Source organism: Podarcis filfolensis (assembly GCF_964270895.1).
Source record: "Podarcis filfolensis genome assembly, chromosome: 7".
NCBI classification, from domain to species: Eukaryota; Metazoa; Chordata; class Lepidosauria; order Squamata; family Lacertidae; genus Podarcis; species Podarcis filfolensis.
The window spans coordinates 46,027,314-46,045,511 of record NC_139603.1 but is presented as its reverse complement, the minus strand read 5'-3'; the positions used below and the strand labels follow the sequence as shown (position 1 = coordinate 46,045,511).

Here is an 18,198-nt window from a genome sequence, read left to right as displayed (position 1 = left end):
TTATGATGAGGCAGGTCTCTAGGAAGCGTTCCCTTACATTCAGATCTGATGGAAATTCAAGCCCAGCCAGTTATTGGCGTGGTCCAAGTCCCTACTGGCAAGGGAAGTCAAGAGAGTGGTGCCTGAGTTGTCCCAAGTGTAAGTTGCTCTCTGTCAAGCCACACAAAGGCAAAAGGGGCCCAAGCCCTAGAGCAGCAATAAGGAGGAGGCTGCAGCCCAAAGCCTGCTCTAAACCTAGTAACCACTGAAGGAGTGGTTGGGTTACATGGCCTTATGTTCTCATAGGGCTGATAAATTGGACCAGACTCTTCATTCAACATTGGCAATTTTGAATGGCACATTTGGGTTGTTCTTTCTTTGATGTGGCTCCTCAACTGTGAAAGTTTAGACAACGAGTTTCTGCTGACAAAACGTTTCCATTAGGCACTAGCAGTACATTAATGATTGTTCTTTGGTGTAATTGTTCTCATGCTGCTCTATTAATTGGGCTTAAAAAGAAGAACAGTTATTGGAAATTACACTGGAATCAGATGGACCTAATGAGTAGTCTACAAATTGGAGGAATATTAAATCACAGATCAAGCACTATAGAGAGAACCATCACATTGCCTCAAAGACAATGCTTTTTCATCAAAACTGTGAATATATACAGCTCTTATTTAATAAGGATGCCCTTAAATCAACCTAGAATTCAGGAGCCTTGGTAATGAGGGAGCTTAGTGTAAAAATATTTCCACTTCTGGCTGCAGATTGCAGGTGGAAGTCATATAGGTATGGAAATTTGCAGATGAGCTGGGAGATGCACTTTCACACAACTCAAGTGAAGTGTGAAACTTTTCAAAACAACCCTAGAATGCAGCACCTCTAAGCAATTTATCAAAGAAACCAGATATGTATCTTTAATTATCAGGGCTAATAATTTGTTGGATAAAAGACTAACACTTCTTGTCACAATCATAATTTCCTTTAATAGTTTGCAAGCAAAATGGGGCCAGCCAAATATAAAGCAGTAATTTCTATATACTTGGGGGATTCCTTAGGTATGCAGGAATATATAATAAGGTATGCAGGTATAAATTAGAAACACGTCTTTTAAAAACAACCACCTCAAAAACCGCCCAACGAAGTTGTGTTGTCAAATCTATGGCTGAGCAGTTGCGACAGAGAACATCAATTAAAGTATCGTTTGAGATAAAGGAGAGGTGGGGGAAAAGAAACGAAAGGAACTAAAGAATGAATTGACCTACTGAAGGCCCTGACTATTTCATTCCGATACTAGACGGGGATAATTCAGTGATAACGGGGGGAAAAGAATGCATGCAGAGTGCGATATCAAACGCAGTAAGCAGGACACACTGGGAACATGCCCCTCCCTCCACCGGCCAGGATCCTTTTGCACGAGCACTTGCCGGGCAAATCCTATTACATCCAGCGGGGTTTACATCTGAGTAACTAACGGGACATACCGGGTCCGATCACGAGGCTAAGCAGGCGGAAGCAGCGCGACTGACGGCGAAGCTACCTCACGCGGCTCCCTTCCGAAGCCGCCGCCGCGGCCACTGGGGGCAGCAGCGAGGCGGCCTTTCCGGAGTTGCGCGCGCACCCGTCCGCGCTTGCAGCGTCATCCTGAGGGGCCGGTTTGAATGAGACCCCGAGGAAAGGAAGCGCCGCGCCGCCAGAGCTCCTTCTCGCTTCCTCTGCGCGCCCTGAGCTGCCGCTGCCGCCGCTCCTCCCGCCTTCTTCCTGCAGGCTGCTCTCGCTCGCCGCCATGCCGCTGTTCACAGGTGAGCCTGCTCCGCCTCCCGCCACCAGCGCCGCGCAGGGGCCTAGTGCGGCTTCTCCTTCGTAGGCCTTGCTGGGGTCCTCCCGCTCCCCGGCCCGGGCCGGGGCTCGCTTGCACGGGACTGCGTGGGCTGCCTTCTCCGAAGGGCCTTCCTGCCCACCAGAGACAGGGGGAAGGAGGGAAGGCGGTTTGTATCAGGTGCGAAGTTGGCTTGGCATTATGGAGACACCTGGCCTGGTGAGGGAGGAAGAACTAGGGGTCGCTTATTGCTTGCAAGGGTCCCCTTCCTCTCCAGGAAAATGGGGTTGCTGCACAGTAAGCTTTCCTCTTGTTTTCTCATGCACTGCGTAAGCCACCCATCCTGGATGATTTCGAGTGGCAATCTTCAACCTTGTCAGAATCTGGGCCCCTTTTGATCACAACATGGAATACGGGACCTTATTCATAAGTTATTTTATGCACACACACACACACACACACACACACACCTTCCTTCCTTTTCCCCAGTGGTGATATGTGTCGCAAAGGAGAATATAGTGGGCTCCTGTGTGGGAGTGGGAGAATTTTGTTGAATGCTGCTGGTCATGCAGTAGTGACGGAAGGTTTCCCTCTAGAAATCACCTTTGCATACAGCTGTTAAGACGGAGTCCTTTTTCTCCTTTTCATCTAGTAGCTTTCTGTCTAGCCTTCTTTTTTGTCTTTTAAAGTGAACAACAAAATGATGGTTGGTGTTGATGCCATTGGTGTGATCCATAAAGATCAGGACGTGATGCATTGGGAGGTACTGAAGACTTTTGGGTCTTCTGAAGACCAGTGGTTTACATGATGAATAACACTGTGGTGAATGTCTCAGCTTGCACATGTGAAAGCTTTGGTGGAAGTTCAAATAATGACCTAGTTTGCAAGTAATGCTAAGCCAACCCATGGCTAACCATATAAGATTCATTATTCTGCAAAGTTCTTGACTGCAGAATCCTTTGTGCTTGAATAGCGAATCTTTCCTTTAAATTTGTGCTTTACAATATTACATTGTAAAATGAAATATAAACCTCCATAAACCTTTTCAGTGTACACAGCATGTAAGAATGCACAGCACTGTACCATAACTTGACGGTCCTATTTTTCTTTCTTCCCCCTTGCAGTTAACGTAAAGTGGGGCAAGGAGAAATTTGATGGAGTGGAGCTGAATACAGATGAACCTCCAATGGTATTCAAAGCGCAGCTTTTTGCTTTGACTGGAGTTCAGCCTGACAGACAAAAAGTGATGGTGAAAGGTGGAACTTTAAAGGTATAGTTTGAGAATAATTTTGCCATACTTTTGTCATTGTGTGTTTTATAAATTTAGTGGATTGTTGCAGTTCTTAGCAGGAGAAAACATATTGAGTTTGGCTTGTTGGATACAGGTAGAGAAGCACCAAAAAATTAAACAAAGCAGGTAACCATAAAGTGGTGCTTCCCTTTAGGTACTTATGTTTTGGGTATGGTAAGCTACATGGCTGAAAGGAAGACTACTTCCTGTGTGTAATGTGATAACTAAAACTAGCATATTGATGCAAACCAAAGAGAGCTGGTCTGCTTTTGTGATGTTTTAGAGAATGTGTGTGCAACCCACCAAGCATTGCTTCCAGATGTGCCCTGTTTAAATGAACTAGAACTCAGTAGTGCTTGGTAGGTTGCAAGTGGTCTATGCATGCAAATACATAGATACACATAGACACTTGTTGCTTTCCTTTTAGTTTGATGCAGTGAGCTGATATGGTAAAAACTATCAAATCACTCAAACTTTAAGCTTCAGCAATTTGACGCCATGAGTACTGCAGGAAAATTCAGTCCTAGTGTCTAGGATATTGAAACACTATAATGTGTCCTAAACAGAGCAGCCATTGAGGAATAGTTGAAAAGCCTGGGTATGTTTTGCCTGGAGAAGATTAAAGCAAGATGTGAGAGCTGAGACATGTTACATGTTGAAGATGGAGCAGACTTATTGTCTGTTGCTTCAGAGTGCAAGACTGAAAGTGATGCTTGGAATTGCAAAGAAACAGATTTTGGCTAAAATTATGTGAATACAGTGGTACCTCCGGTTATGAACTTAATTTGTTCCGGAGGTCCGTTCTTAATCCAAAACCATTCTTAACATGAGGTGCGCTTTCGCTAATGGGGCTTCCCGCTGCTCCTACGCGACTTCCACTCGCATCCCGGGGCAAAGTTTGCAACAAGGAGCATCTACTTCCGGGTTAGCGGAGCTCGTTACCCAAAGTGTTCGTAAGGAGGACAGTACATAACCCGAGGTTCCTCTCTACTTCCTAATGCGTGAACTGTTCAGCAGTTCTTGTAGGAGGTGCCCATGTCTTCTTTGCTAGAGGTATTTAAACAGAAGAGGGATCTGTCAAGGATTGAGCAAGAATAAACCTTGAGGAAGCAACATGCACATACTTGTCTCTAATATGTAAACACTTTTCTAGTTGCCTTAGCAAGTAGCTGTCAGTAAATAATTCCTTCCTGACTAGCTTGAGAACTTGCTTATTTTTGCAGGTAAATAACATGAAGCACCTGCTATTTTATGGCAACGTATGCTTGTATATAGTTGGGAATATTTTCATATATAACTGGAAAACCTATAAAACATGAAGCAGTCTTAGATACTACACTGCTTATTATATAGTTAATGGCTTGCACAAAGAATGGCATTAACAAATACAGTGGTACCTCGGTTTACAAACTTAATCCGTTCCGGAAGTCTGTTCTTAAACCGAAACTGTTCTTAAACGGAGGCACGCTTTCCCTAATGAGGCCTCTCACCGCCAGTGCCCTTTCATAGTTCGGATTCCGTTCTTAGACCGAGGTACCACTGTATTCACAATCTTCTGAGTCTGTGGCTTGGACTCTAGCTTCCATCCTTTGAATGGAAAGGTGCTCCATTTGTGGGATTAGACTTCCCACCTCTTCCTTAGTGGCCCTCTGCCTTCACATAGTTTTGAAGGTTAGGGGACCTTCGGGAATTGAATGTCAGGAGGACTGCAGCAGTAAGAAGGAATTGCTGAAAATTAGGGGGTCCACCTTGTGAGAGTGGAAGTGCTGATACAACACTTTGGGGAACAAGCCCATGTTGGCAGTTCAGAGTGGCTGCAAGTGTACTCCCCATCCATTATACTGCACATTTTCAGTCTGTTCTGTGATAAAGGAATGCTCTGTGTGCACATAGGCTTTCCCTGTTTCATGTATTAAGTCTTTCTAATGGTTGAGAGTGAGAGCTTTTACATAGGTGGGGCTCTATGTGTGTTCTTGAAGCTACTGCACTGCAGTTCACATTGGTGCAATCTGCATAAAGTTATTCATGTTTTTGTTCTGTTGGAATGAATAGCACTTAACTACGTCTTTCTGAGGATTGTGCCTTGGGTTTTGCAGCTACTAGATCTGCTGACTCATTTTAATATTATTGCAGGCACTTAAATATGTTTTGTTCTGTTCAATAGGATGATGATTGGGGCAACATCAAAATAAAAAATGTAAGTATTGCTCAGTGACTATATTGGGCTGGATGTCTTGGATCCTAATTTTTCTTCAGTGAATGGGGCAGAGTTCACAGAATGAGACTTTTCTGCCTCCCCCTTCTCTCTACACTTTTGTGCCCCTGTCTTCTGTGCTTCTTTGGGGTTGGAGACCCTTGGTAATGGTGTGGGATATGGTGTGGAAGCTGCAGGTGGAGGGGGATTGGGCAGAAATCCTCCCTTTTATGTGAATTGTTAAAACCTTGTTCTGTATTTGCTACAATTATTCAGCTGTGAATGTGGTAGTCGGGGTTTTGTTTGCTTATTTTTTAAAGAAGAAGCAAGCATAAAGGTAGTAATGGAAAGTCAGACTTAATGGCTGATACCATTACTTAGCAATCTTGGTAAAAAATTTCCTGAATGCTTAGTAAATAAGAGCATCACTGGAAAGAAGAGAGGCAAGGTTAATTAAGAATATGACAGAGCCTACATTTTAAAAAAATGAACTGGAATATACTGATAGTGCTCAAATATTATTTTTGAAAGATATTCCCTAACGTGCACAGGTAACCAAAGTGTTAAAGGGTCTAAACCACCATGCATTTTATTTCTTAATTGTCTAATTATAGTCATTGTTCCTTTTTTGAACAGGGCATGACCTTATTAATGATGGGTTCTGCTGAGGCGCTTCCTGAAGAACCAATTGCTCGGCCTGTCTTTGTGGAAGATATGACAGAAGAACAGTTAGCCTCAGCTGTAAGCATATTTTTTCATCCCTTTGCAGAAGTCTGAATGTACTTCCTCATATTGCCACAAGTTTAACTTAATAGTGTGTTGTGAACTTGCTTCGTTCTCAGAGAGAAGTCTGGATGTATAAGAGCTGCAAACCTAGTTTTGTATGCCTGAGAAGGGTGTTTGAGAAAGTCTAACAGTCAACTGCTTGTTGCCTATTAAGCTAGGAAAATTTCAAAAGCAGTTTGTGGCATGGTGGTGGGGTAGCTGTTTAAAGAAAAGAAATTGGATTCATTGGACTACAGCAAGCCTTTGCATGAGTCTTAAGGTTGCAATACTATACTTGCTAGAAGTCAGCTCCATTGAACTCAATGGAACTGTTGAGTAGACTTGTATAGAATTGCACTTTGGATCCATAGTGGTGCCTTAGTTAAAAGTGTAAAAGCTTTTCTTTTTTTGTTTTTTTGAAGAAACCACTTAATTTTGTCCACAGAAAAGTAATAGCTGTTCATGTACTAGCCTTAGCTGTGCAAAAGTGCTATAGAACTAAATGTTGATAGTGCTTTCCTGGAAATCACTCAGGAAAAACTGCTGTAAAATATTCAAGCACTCTTATATTTTTGTGGTAGATGGAGTTACCATGCGGCTTAACAAATCTTGGGAATACGTGTTATATGAATGCTACAGTTCAGTGTATTCGCTCTGTGCCAGAACTGAAAGAGGCCCTTAAGAGGTAGGTTTCATATTTTATTCAATGATGTTCAAAATCATTATTAAATAGAGATTGTGGCTTTGGGGGATGGGCTTCAGTATGAGCACCTTATTGTTTTTAACATTCAACTTCTCTTCTTAATGGGTACTAAATATATTGATGCTTACAATTTGGTGGTAGAATTCAGATCCAGTTAGTGATCTGCTTTTCTGCAAGTAGACTTAAACGCTATTATGAATTATTTTAAAATTTGATTTCTATTCCTATCCAATTTATTCCAGAATTTTTTCTGTGCCTTGTTTGCCTAGTGTAGCATATTCAGTATAATAGCTTCTATGTTGGCTTTTAAGAATACTTCTCAGGTTGCCAAATCCTAGAGTACTGTAATTTGAGATGCGATTAAGACTGATATATTAATGCTTTCATATTAAGTAGTTGGTGCAAAATTAATTTACCATGCCTTTAAAATAGTGTTTTCATGCTTAATGTTACTTCTGTGTGTTCTTTACTGCCACTTTGCTCCCACTCTTTGTGAATTCATCAAGAAGCAGAATAGGCAAAGGTTAGTCTTGTTAGCACTTTGGGAGGTAGGAATCAAATGAATGACTTGTATAACTTGCATATAAAACAGAGATTAATAGAAGTCATAACATTCTGAAGCATTCCAGATGGGTGAACAGTTCGGCTAAGCAACTCTTTATGGACTCGTTGCCCTTTTAAGGCCTTGATTTGGATCTAGAGGTGCTCTTGTGCAATTGAAAGGCAGCTTTGCTTATGCAAGGTGGCTTTCTGTACTTTCTTTCTTTTCTGCTCTTTCGCTGCAGTCCCCTGTGCCACACTCCCATGTTCTCCCAGAGGGTTCCTTAACCCTTGGGTGTAGCTTGTCAGTGGGCATAGGAGACTGGTAGGGAGAGGAAGGGATCGGAAAGCCATATTGCACAAGTGAAGTTCTGATTGCTCTTGTTTGGGCCCAAGCGATTGGCTTTTAAACAGTAACTTCATTTTTAGTATATCCTGAGATGGTAATGATAAATATGGAAGCCATGGTAGGTGATGGTTGTGCCATAACTCAGTGAACTCAATGTGTATAGAAATGCGGTTATTGGAAGGCAGAATCTGGAACTCTGCAGAATAGAGAACTGGTTTTATCTTGTGTTGTTGGGGAGATTCTGCTTTGGAGTAAATTTGTGGCCTCAGTTCATTTCTGTGTACAGTGAAAGGAGCAAGACAAGGAGCCTAACGCTGTCCCAATGTCAGTGGGAGTAGAATTTCTGGGGTGGGATGGAGGAACAAATAATGAGTAATCCAGACTTGAGGACAGAAGGATCCTGGAAACCTTGTGCTTTCCTCTGCACATGTGTGCTCACTGTTCTGCAGACACTAGAGGACACGTTTTCATTATTATTTTAAATGGAAGCTGACTCTCAATTTCTACACTTTCATTAGATAAGTTTTGCTCCAAGTAACACAGTCCTGATAAAAGTCCACCTCAGCATTATTTTTGTGGGGGCTGCATTGATTCCAAGGCCAAATTAAATAACATGTTTTAAACATCTCTTTAGATATGCTGGTGCCTTAAGAGCTTCAGGAGAAATGGCCTCTGCTCAGTACATCACAGCAGGTTTGTATTTGATCATCAATGTAGAGCTTTCTGCTGCTTAAAAAAACCCTCTTCTCTTTGTAACAGAATTTTAAGGATTCTATTCACTAGATTATAACTGAGTGGAAACCAACAGGCAAAGAAACACATCTCACTGTCTTATTTTTTGTACTTCTGAAATGTCTAGGGTTGTCCGCACCCCAAATCAACTACTGTCGTTTTGTTGAAGACCCTTACAAATCTCCAGTTCTATAATTCTATCAACAGTTAATAATGTTTCTTGAGTTTTCAAAGAATCTGAAATGTAACTCATGATTTCCAAGTGTGAAGTTTTATAATTGTGTTTAAAGAGCAAAAATATCCTTATTCAGAGGTGCTCTTGAGGAGCTTCTGATAAATTTCGTAGTAACAATTGGCTTTGGGTGCTGTCAGATGGTGTGGTGGTTGCTTGTGAGTAACCAGGCAGGACTCCGACCTGTCTTTTACAGGTTTTCTTGTGCAAACTATTTACAGCGCAGAGCCATAAAGTTCATGTCCGACTTAGTCACTTGCAGAATCCGGGAGTGGCCCCTTCCGGCTTCTCCCCCAACATAAGAACTTCGGCACCCCAAGGCTCCGCCTCCCCTCCTTGCTTTTCACCCCTCTGCGCAAGGTGGGCGACGGAAGTGGCGTGCTTCCCTCCTGGCTAGGTGAGGCGCTGGAGCTCTCTGCAGCATCCTCAAGCCCTTTCCTCGCTTGGCTGGCCCCTTCCCTCTCTACTCCACTGAAGGTGTGGCTTCCTCCACCACTGGAAGAGGAACTGCTCCTCAGGATTTTTGTAGGCTCTCTGTATCCCAATGGCCCCTCTGCCTCCCTCCCCTGTTCCGATGGCAGTCCCCTGACATGTGCCATTCAGGATTCTCATACACTGAATCTCCACATGCAGCAGTTTAGTCTGTTACAAGGGTGTGATGTGTTTAGTCCTGTTTTGCAGGAAGATTGTTGGGGCATATGATGTAAAGAATTAAGTAGCCCTGCACTAAAAGCAATACTACGGTATACAATAAAAAGGGAAATATTTATTTGAACTATATTGTGTTTATTGTATCTGTCCTTTAGTACTTAACAGTTTAATGTTTATTCACTTTTAAAAACAACTCTGTTTTATTTTTAAGCTCTTAGAGATTTATTTGATTCCATGGATAAAACCTCCTCTAGTATCCCTCCCATCATTCTCCTCCAGTTTTTACATATGGCCTTTCCCCAGTTTGCGGAGAAAGGGGATCAAGGCCAATATCTTCAACAGGTAAATGCTTTTATTTTACCTTCTAATATTCAGGCAGCATAAGTCTCCCCAAATTACATTTATTGTCCAATGAATCTCATATGTTTCAGTTGTGAGGCAATAATTAAGTACAAACCTACATACAGTTTGTGTAAACTTGAATTTAATAATTGTATTTATATGATTCTGTAGCAACTATGAAGAAAAGCACTTTTGAAGTAATGTTAATACTTCAGATTTATGATGTTTGCAGTAAACTCAAATTAGTATATTCATTGCAACTTCTTTCGTCAAACTCGAGTTATCACTGCGCCAAACATTTGCTTTTCTCTGCTTCTTTCATAGGATGCCAATGAATGCTGGGTTCAAATGATGCGGGTCCTGCAGCAGAAGTTAGAAGGAATCGAAGATGACACAGTTATGGAAGTAAGTGGTCTTAGTCTTACAGTCCTGGAGAAAATGGCATTAACTCTATGCTCAGCCAAAAACAGCAGCAACTTTTGATTTTGACACACACAAAAAACCATGTGCTGACTGTGTGCAAGTTTTGGGGTAAACCTAAAGGACTGTCACCTTCAGTACATAATATTTTAATATGTTTATTATACTACTGCATAGCTTCGTTTCCAGAGGCTTGCCAAATGTGTCTTTTCCCCCCAATACTTGAACAACTGACTGTAGTGGCAACAGAAACCTGTCCACATTTTTAACTTAGAATTGAAGTCTCAAATATTAGCACTGTGTAGAAAAAACCTTGAGTAGCAACTACAGAAATAAGAGACTCAAGCTGTTGAATACGCCACCATCAATAAAAAATTGCTTTGATGGAGTATATCTGAGGTACATATACCTAGAGATTTCAGAGAGGGCAACTGTCCTCATTTATCCAGTGTTAAGGAACAGCTTTAAGCTCACACAATGGGTTTGTCCATGCAGAGCTCTCCTTCATATTGAAGAGGATGGGGGATCATTAGAGCTCTCCTGTTCACTAAGAGCTCCTGACCGAGCTAATGTAGATTCTGAATGTGCTGGAAGCTGTCAGTCAGTGGCTTCCACATGTGGAGTACCCACTCAACCTGGTCTCACTTCCACTCCCTGCCTTCCTCCTTCCGTGTCCTGCAGCTGCTTTAAGCAATTTCACATAGGGAGAGGAAGTGTTCCACTTTTCAACAGCTGTCAAAGCTCAGGTCTGTACCCAGTCTTAATAAGCGCAGTAATACTGAAGGTCAGGCATAACATTGTAAGAGTAAAGGAACTGGGAAGATGTAATGTGGCTTAAAGAAGCTCAGAATGAGAAGTCTGTTTCAGAGCACAGTTCAAAGTTGTTGGTATTGACCTTTAAAGCCCTAAATAGCTTCGGCCCTGTATACCTGCAGGAGCGTCTCCACTTCCATTGTTCAGCTTGGACACAGATCCAGCTCCGAGGGTCTTCTGACGGTTCTCTCACTGCGAGAAGTGAAGTTATAGGGAACCAGGCAGAGGGCCTTCTCGGTAGTGGCACCCGCCCTGTGGAATGCCCTCCCATCAGATGTCAATGAAATGAACAACTGTATGACTTTTAGAAGACATCTGAAGACAGCCCTGTATAGGGAAGTTTTTAATGTGTGATGTGTTACTGTGGTTTTACATTTTGCCAGAAGCAAATGGGCGACATATAAATAATAAATTGTATTATTATATTACTTCTTTGTTTTTACAGACTGACTCTGGAGCTTCAGGAGCAGCAGCAGCACCTCCTAAAAAGAAGAGCTTAATTGACCAGTTTTTCAGTATTGAGTTTGAAACTATGTATCCTAAACGTTACTGGCAATACATGGGGGATGATGTTCATGGTAATAGCAACACGGGCAGGGTTGGGATTTTACTGACACAAGAGGAAACATTTTTTTTATTGGATGGGTGATTTTTATTAATATAGAATAGAAATAAGGAATGGCAAGTGGATAGAGGGAAATGAAAATCTAAGTTTGGGAAATCTCCCAAAGTGGGAGCTACACAAACTTTGTTTGTTTGTTAGTGAATCTGGGGCAGGGGTGAGGAATCTGGGGCCTTCCAGATGTTGGACTTCAAGACTCATCCACCCCAGGCAGCATGGCCAGTGGTCACAGGCAATGGGAGTTATAGTCCAGCAGTCTCTGAATGCTCACAGGTTCCTCATCCTTGATGTGATGTAGCAAGGTTTCAAATCAAATAAAAACACAGCCAGCTGTTTTTGTTAAACAGTTCCAAAGTTGCAAGGGGCAAGTGGCAGGTGAAGTTCATGCCAGGATGTGCAAATGTGTCCTGTACTGTTTGTTAGCAAAAGAATTGGTCACTGCTATCAAAACAGCTTTCCTTGAAATAAGCACCATTGTTTCACAGCAAATTAAAACATGCTGAAATGAAGAGTAAGTATTGACTGGCACTCGTTTTAACTGTTTCATTAAGCTCAGCAGTGTTGAAATAGAGCAGCACTTCAAGTCTTTGCATAAATATATATTTGTCCTTAACATTACGCAAAGCATGAAATGCACAGAAGCAGAAGAGGAGGATGTCACAAAAGGAAGAGAGAATCAACTCCAGCTTAGTTGTTTTATCAATCAAGAAGTAAAATATCTTTTCACGGGTCTTAAACTGGTGAGCAACTTCACTTCATTGTCTCTGGAAGTTGCTTTCTTTCTGTAGCACAGTGCTTGAAAGACCTTGCTTACTTTTGGCTGGCTTGAAAACAAGCCACAAAAAGATGGTGGGGATAGGGAGAAAAAATTGTTGTGTGGGTTGTTTGGACACAAAATGCAGATTTGTGTCCTGAACATGCACTCCCAACTTTTAGGTGTCTTAATCTGTAAAGCAGAATTGCATTGCAAGTTATGTTTTGCATTTTGCCTTCTCTATCCCGTCCGATTGCTATGTATATACCATTTCTTTAGTAGCTTAATTTTTTCTATGCTAATAAAGCAGAGAATTCAAGAGGACTCTCCTCCTTCTTGGTCTCCTTCAAAACTGATATGGTGTTAAGGTAGAAGGCTGAGCATGAAATGTAGACTAGTATCCTAAGTGTGACCACAGGATTAAGAACGCAGAACAGATGGGGAGACTGTCCAGACTAGATTGGGTTGTATGAGCAGATGTCTGATTGTACAGTGTGGAATGTCACCCTTTGCTTTTTAGTTCAGACTTTAAAATGCAAACTCAAAATGTCACCAGCTGATAGGCATTTCAAAGACATCTCCGACTGTTCCATATCTCCCTATTCTTGGTGATTGCTTGAAAGTGCTCCAGAGATTACTGCATTTAAGACCCATCCATTGGTATAGGCTATATCTTATTTTGGCAGAAACCAAAATAAAAGCAGGGAGAGGGCAAGTTAAGACACCAAAGCAGGGGTTTTGGAATGATTTTGTATGATGTGATGTAGTATTATGTTTCTGTTTCAGCGTCTTCAAGAAGAAATTACCAAGCTGTCTCCAACATTGCAAAGAAATGCACTCTACATAAAATCTGTGAGTAAAATTTGTAGCCATAAAACCGTTTATGTTGACATTTTAGAGGTGTAGAGAGTAATAAAGTTCAAAGACCCTACAATATCAATAGATTGGATTTTGGTGTGCTGCATAAATTGGAGAAGTACGCAGTATAAGTCTAAGTATTGTAATCTGATACCCCATTCCAATACTGTAACAAGTAGTTTATGGGAGTAATTTGTATCACCTGCACAATGTGCATGTACCTTGCTGGGAGTGGGGGTAGTGTGGGGCTGGGTAAATAGTGCAAGCCAAATATGGGAACCTGATACTACTTGTACCAAAAGGTGTGTATTTTGTTTGTGGATTTTGCACATAATCCAGTTACAGTGGTACCTCAGGTTACAGACACTTCAGGTTACAGACGCTTCAGGTTACAGACGCTTCAGGTTACAGACTCCGCTAACCCAGAAATAGTACCTCGGGTTATGAACTTTGCTTCAGGATGAGAACAGAAATTGCAGCGCAGTAGCAGCGGGAGGCCCCATTAGCTAAAGTGGTGCTTCAGGTTAAGAACAGTTTCAGGTTAAGAATGGACCTCCAGAACGAATTAAGTTCTTAACCCAAGGTACCACTGTATATGGAATTCAGTGTTCTTATTTTCAGTGAAATTTCTTCTTGTAATCCAGGGTCGTACAGGATATAAAGTTTAAAATGAATGCATACTTCATTTGCTTCCACTTGCAGCTAAGTAGTTACTGCTGTGAATATTTTGCTTGTTTTAGTCCAAGATAAGTCGCTTGCCTGCCTACCTGACTATTCAGATGGTTCGTTTCTTTTACAAAGAGAAAGAATCTGTGAATGCCAAAGTTCTCAAGGTAGGTGTTTCATACATTATTATTATAATTATTTAAATTTGCATATAGTTCTTCATCCAGAAGATCCCAGGGCGGTTCAAAACACCACTACAGTTCTGCTTTTTGATCCACCTGGTGGTCAACAAGCTGCTAAGTGAATTTGGGTGCTTCCATGTCAAATGTTAAGGCTAGGCTATAGAAAGGGCTATTAGCTCCAGCATATACTTTCTGTGCAAAAAGTTCCAGATTCAGTAACTAGAATCTCCAGGTAGAAACTTGGGAGTTGCTGCCAGTCAGGAGACAGTTCTGAGCTAGATGGCAGCTTGCTATGTTCGTAAGTGTTTTTTGTTTTTTAAGTAAATCCTGAGTTTTAAGTGAAAAGGCAACTTTAAATGTGTTAAATTAACTGCATTTAAAGCAGTCCTGGGAAATGGTGTCTGTGGTGGTCAGTTAGCTTCATATGATGCTCTACAGAGATGTTAAGCAAGCCTCTCTTCTAACTGCTCCTAGGATGTTAAATTCCCTCTTATGTTGGATGTATTTGAGCTATGTACATCAGAACTGCAAGAAAAGATGACCCCGTATCGATCAAAATTCAAGGAACTAGAAGACAAAAAAGCGAATCAGCAGCCAAAGAACGTAGGTGACCTATTAAGATTGGTTTAGCAGTGTACCTAATTTTATTTTATGCGCAGGCCTTAAATAAGAGCCAGCATTGGGCAAGTGAACCATTATGACCCAAACATCATTTAGATGCTTTATAATAATGCTGTATTTTCAAAAATTTAAGGTTTGAGTATCAACATTTGCTGTTGAATTTCATTAATTTCTAGACCTAGTAATTGTATTAGCCACAATTTTTTAAAATAAGTATGCAGCTGCCATTTCCCTCTTGCTGATAAAGACTTTCCTTTAATTTTATTAATGGGGAAAGCAGACTGGCCAGTTCTTCACTGGTTGTGCTTCTTACTCTGGCTGTGATACTTTTGGAGCTTCTGTAACGCTTTGACACACCATGGAATTTGCTCCAAAACTTTTAACTTTTATTTAGAAATCGTTTCTCATTGATAAAGGTAATCAGTGATCATTTATTAAGATGATATAAGTTATTTTATTTTTTAAATGTATTTCTCTTTTGCCTTATATGAACATAACTCATGTAAACCATAAACATGTTTATTTTTTAAGTCTAGTAAAGGTGATGGTGCACAGAAGGAAGTTAAATACGAGCCATTTTCCTTTGCTGATGGTAAGTGGAAATTGAAAGGACTTTGGATACATTTAAAACTCTACTGATTTTTTTCATCTTAGATTACCATAAGGCATTTAGGTATTGAAAATGGACAAAACACATAAGCATTTTTATTATTTCCTTGTCTGAATATCTGAAGATATATTTAACCAAGCGAGTGAAGGGTGTAAGAGGTGTCTGATAAATTGCACAGCTTAATATTTGAATGGCACTTGATTGCAGTATCTATGGTACAAAAACTAAAGCTCACAACTGCTACAGAAATATAACAAGAAATCAGGTGAGATCATGTCTTTGCACCAGACAAGCATTTGATCTTCTACGCTCTTTTTTGTTGTTAAAGTAGATGATTTTTAAATTTTATTTTGGCTTGCACTTGTTAAAATGGAACTGCGTGGTTTTTCTACGCTTGTTGTTTGCAGTCTGCCGCAGGTAACAAGTCTGGACAAAAATAACACAGGTTGCAAAGCTGATTTCTTCCCAAGCCTGTTACATGTAGTTCTGCTATTCGCTCTATGTGTCTACAAATCTCCTTAACCCCAGACACTGCTTAATTTTGCAGGCAGTCTCTTCCTTCACATGCTTAATGTGGTGTCCTTGGGTGTGTGCTTATGTGGAGAGAATGCATTCATGAATAAAACTTACCTGAACCCAACTTTAATCCAAATGGTTTAAAATATATTTTGTATTAAATGGCTTAGTTGCATTTCCCCATAGCAGGGATGGGGAATCCGTGGTTCTTCAAATGGATTAAGGATCATAGGAATTGTAATCTAGCAGCATCTGGAGGGCTATATGTTCCCCATCCCCACCCTAAAGCTCTAAAGCAGGGGTTGGGAGCCTTTTCGACCCAGTGGGCAAGCCACTTATCAGTTCCAATTCTCATGGGTCAACTTTGGCGGGTCTAGACCTCTTGTCCGTGCTGGGTGTCAAGTATTTTTGCAGCACTGGGTGGTAAAGCTGCTTTCTGCAGGAATCCACTGTGCAATCAAGTACCCATGAGAAACTCGAGCTGCACAGCTGATTTAGCTGCTTCAGTATCTGCCTGGCACTTGACACCACATGGACAAGGTTTGGGGAAAGTAGGCTTGTGGGCCAAATTTGTGGGATGGAAGTTCCCCATGCCTGCTGTAAAGATTCCTGTGGCAATCACAAAGAGACATGGGTAAGTGTGCGGATTGTTTACTGTAGTGTTACATTATGATCTTTCTCCCCCAGATATTGGCTCCAACAACTGTGGATATTATGACCTACAGGCAGTGCTAACACATCAGGGAAGATCTAGTTCTTCTGGACATTACGTATCTTGGGTTAAAAGAAAACAAGGTACTGAGGCAATTTTAGACACTAGCAAAATAATAGTACATGAGGGCTGGCTGCTTTTATTGAATGATAAATTGGAAATCCTAGCTCTGAATAGTTCATGTAATATGTGGTATTAATTTACTATTTCTTTTTCTTCACAGATGAGTGGATTAAATTTGATGACGACAAAGTCAGCATTGTTACACCTGAAGATATTTTGAGGCTATCAGGGGGTGGAGACTGGCATATAGCTTACGTTCTACTTTATGGGCCACGCAGAATCGAAGTAGTGGAAGCGGAAGCGGAAGCGGAAGCTGATCAATAGACTTCATTTTTACCATTTCTGCCTAGGTGTGAAATAAATTTCTTAACTCCAGAGCTTCACAGAGGCTGCAAAATTGGTTCCTTCAGTCTACTGTCATTTGGAGCGGCAAGGAAGCAAATCAGGTTTTGAAACTGACCTCTGCACTAAAGTCACTACTACAGTCACTCAATAGTTGTTATATTTGAAATTGATTTTAGTTTTCGGGTTGCAAAAAAGACCATTTTAAAACAACTAAATTTTAACAAAATTAAGCAGGCCTCCTGCCCTTTCCTCTAATGTTATCAGCAAGATATTTATTACACACCTATTCATGGATCATTTTGTTGTTAATTCTTGCATGGTTTCTACCAGTTCAGTAGCTGTCGATCCTTTCTATTGTGTCTTGACAGCTTTGTCAAGTGGAATATCAATTGTTGCCTCAACATGTAACACAGTGCTGCTGCCCATAGCCTATGGAAATATGGCTACAATCACGTATTTGTCCAGCCTGATGTGCCAACCTGGTCTGTTTTGTTGCTGGCATTCCATGACTTTGAATAAATGGTGATCAGTAATGATGGTGCTTCTTACATAAATGTTTGGTGTTTTGTCTTCTTGCTAGAGCTTAATCGTATACCTCTTGGCTTGTATCCAGTGCCGGGCTAAGTAAGTATCCCATCCAGCTTCGACAGGAAACCAAAGAATACAGTTTAGCAGAACTGTGATAGAGTGGTTTAAATTGAGGTAAAGGGGACAGTTTTGGGAAATAGTTCTTATTAAAAACTTACTTGAAGAGGAGCAATCTACCTTCTTATACTGCATGTTGATGTTATATGCTTTTAAATGGGTTTAAATACTATGATGGGTTTCTGTAAGTTGGTGCTCCGTATAGAAGTCAATGTGTAAACAGTCACTTCTCTTCCACCATATTCTTTCATCCTGTTCCTCCTAGAAATCTTACAGGCTTAATAGTTGGTACACTTCCCTAGTCCACTCTTATCTCCATGGAACGTATATTTTGTTGGACCTGCCACAGAAGGCCAGTTTTCCTGCTACAAAGTCTTCAGTAGTAATTAGTTAAGTACCTAGTAATAGCAGTACATTATAAGCATGAAAAATGGTGTAGTGGAGTTTCTGGCAACAGAAACCAACGGTGCCCAGCAAACCTAGGTCTGACAACTTTCTAGGATTTGAATCGATTCAATGTGTTTGGTGAACAGTAAGGGATCTACAAGAAGCCACCAATTTAAAGTAGGCAGTATTGGTCTGTGTGTAGCTGGCTTCTTGTTTGATCATGGTCAGGCCCAAACTTGATTAGCTACAGCAATGGCACCGTATTGGTCAGGTATACAGTGGTGCCCCGCAAGATGAACGCCTCGCAAGACGAAAAACCCGCTAGACGAAAGGGTTTTCCGTTTTTCGATGCGCTTCGCAAGACAAATTTCCCTATGGGCTTCC

The 18,198-nt window shown here is 41.1% G+C and overlaps 1 protein-coding gene across 1 annotated transcript; it reads left to right on the top strand.

The window, feature by feature from the left end:
- The first annotated feature begins 1,543 nt into the window (after positions 1-1,543).
- USP14 (ubiquitin specific peptidase 14) lies at positions 1,544-17,336 on the top strand. The gene is made up of 16 exons (XM_083622426.1): positions 1,544-1,784; positions 2,926-3,071; positions 5,257-5,289; positions 5,923-6,027; positions 6,633-6,736; positions 8,278-8,336; positions 9,470-9,600; positions 9,925-10,005; positions 11,279-11,367; positions 12,081-12,195; positions 12,996-13,061; positions 13,808-13,900; positions 14,390-14,518; positions 15,068-15,128; positions 16,350-16,457; positions 16,598-17,336. Exons 1-16 carry the CDS (start codon positions 1,769-1,771, stop codon positions 16,759-16,761), a joined length of 1,500 nt encoding a protein of 499 aa, XP_083478552.1. The 5' UTR covers positions 1,544-1,768; the 3' UTR covers positions 16,762-17,336.
- Positions 17,337-18,198: the final 862 nt, after the last annotated feature.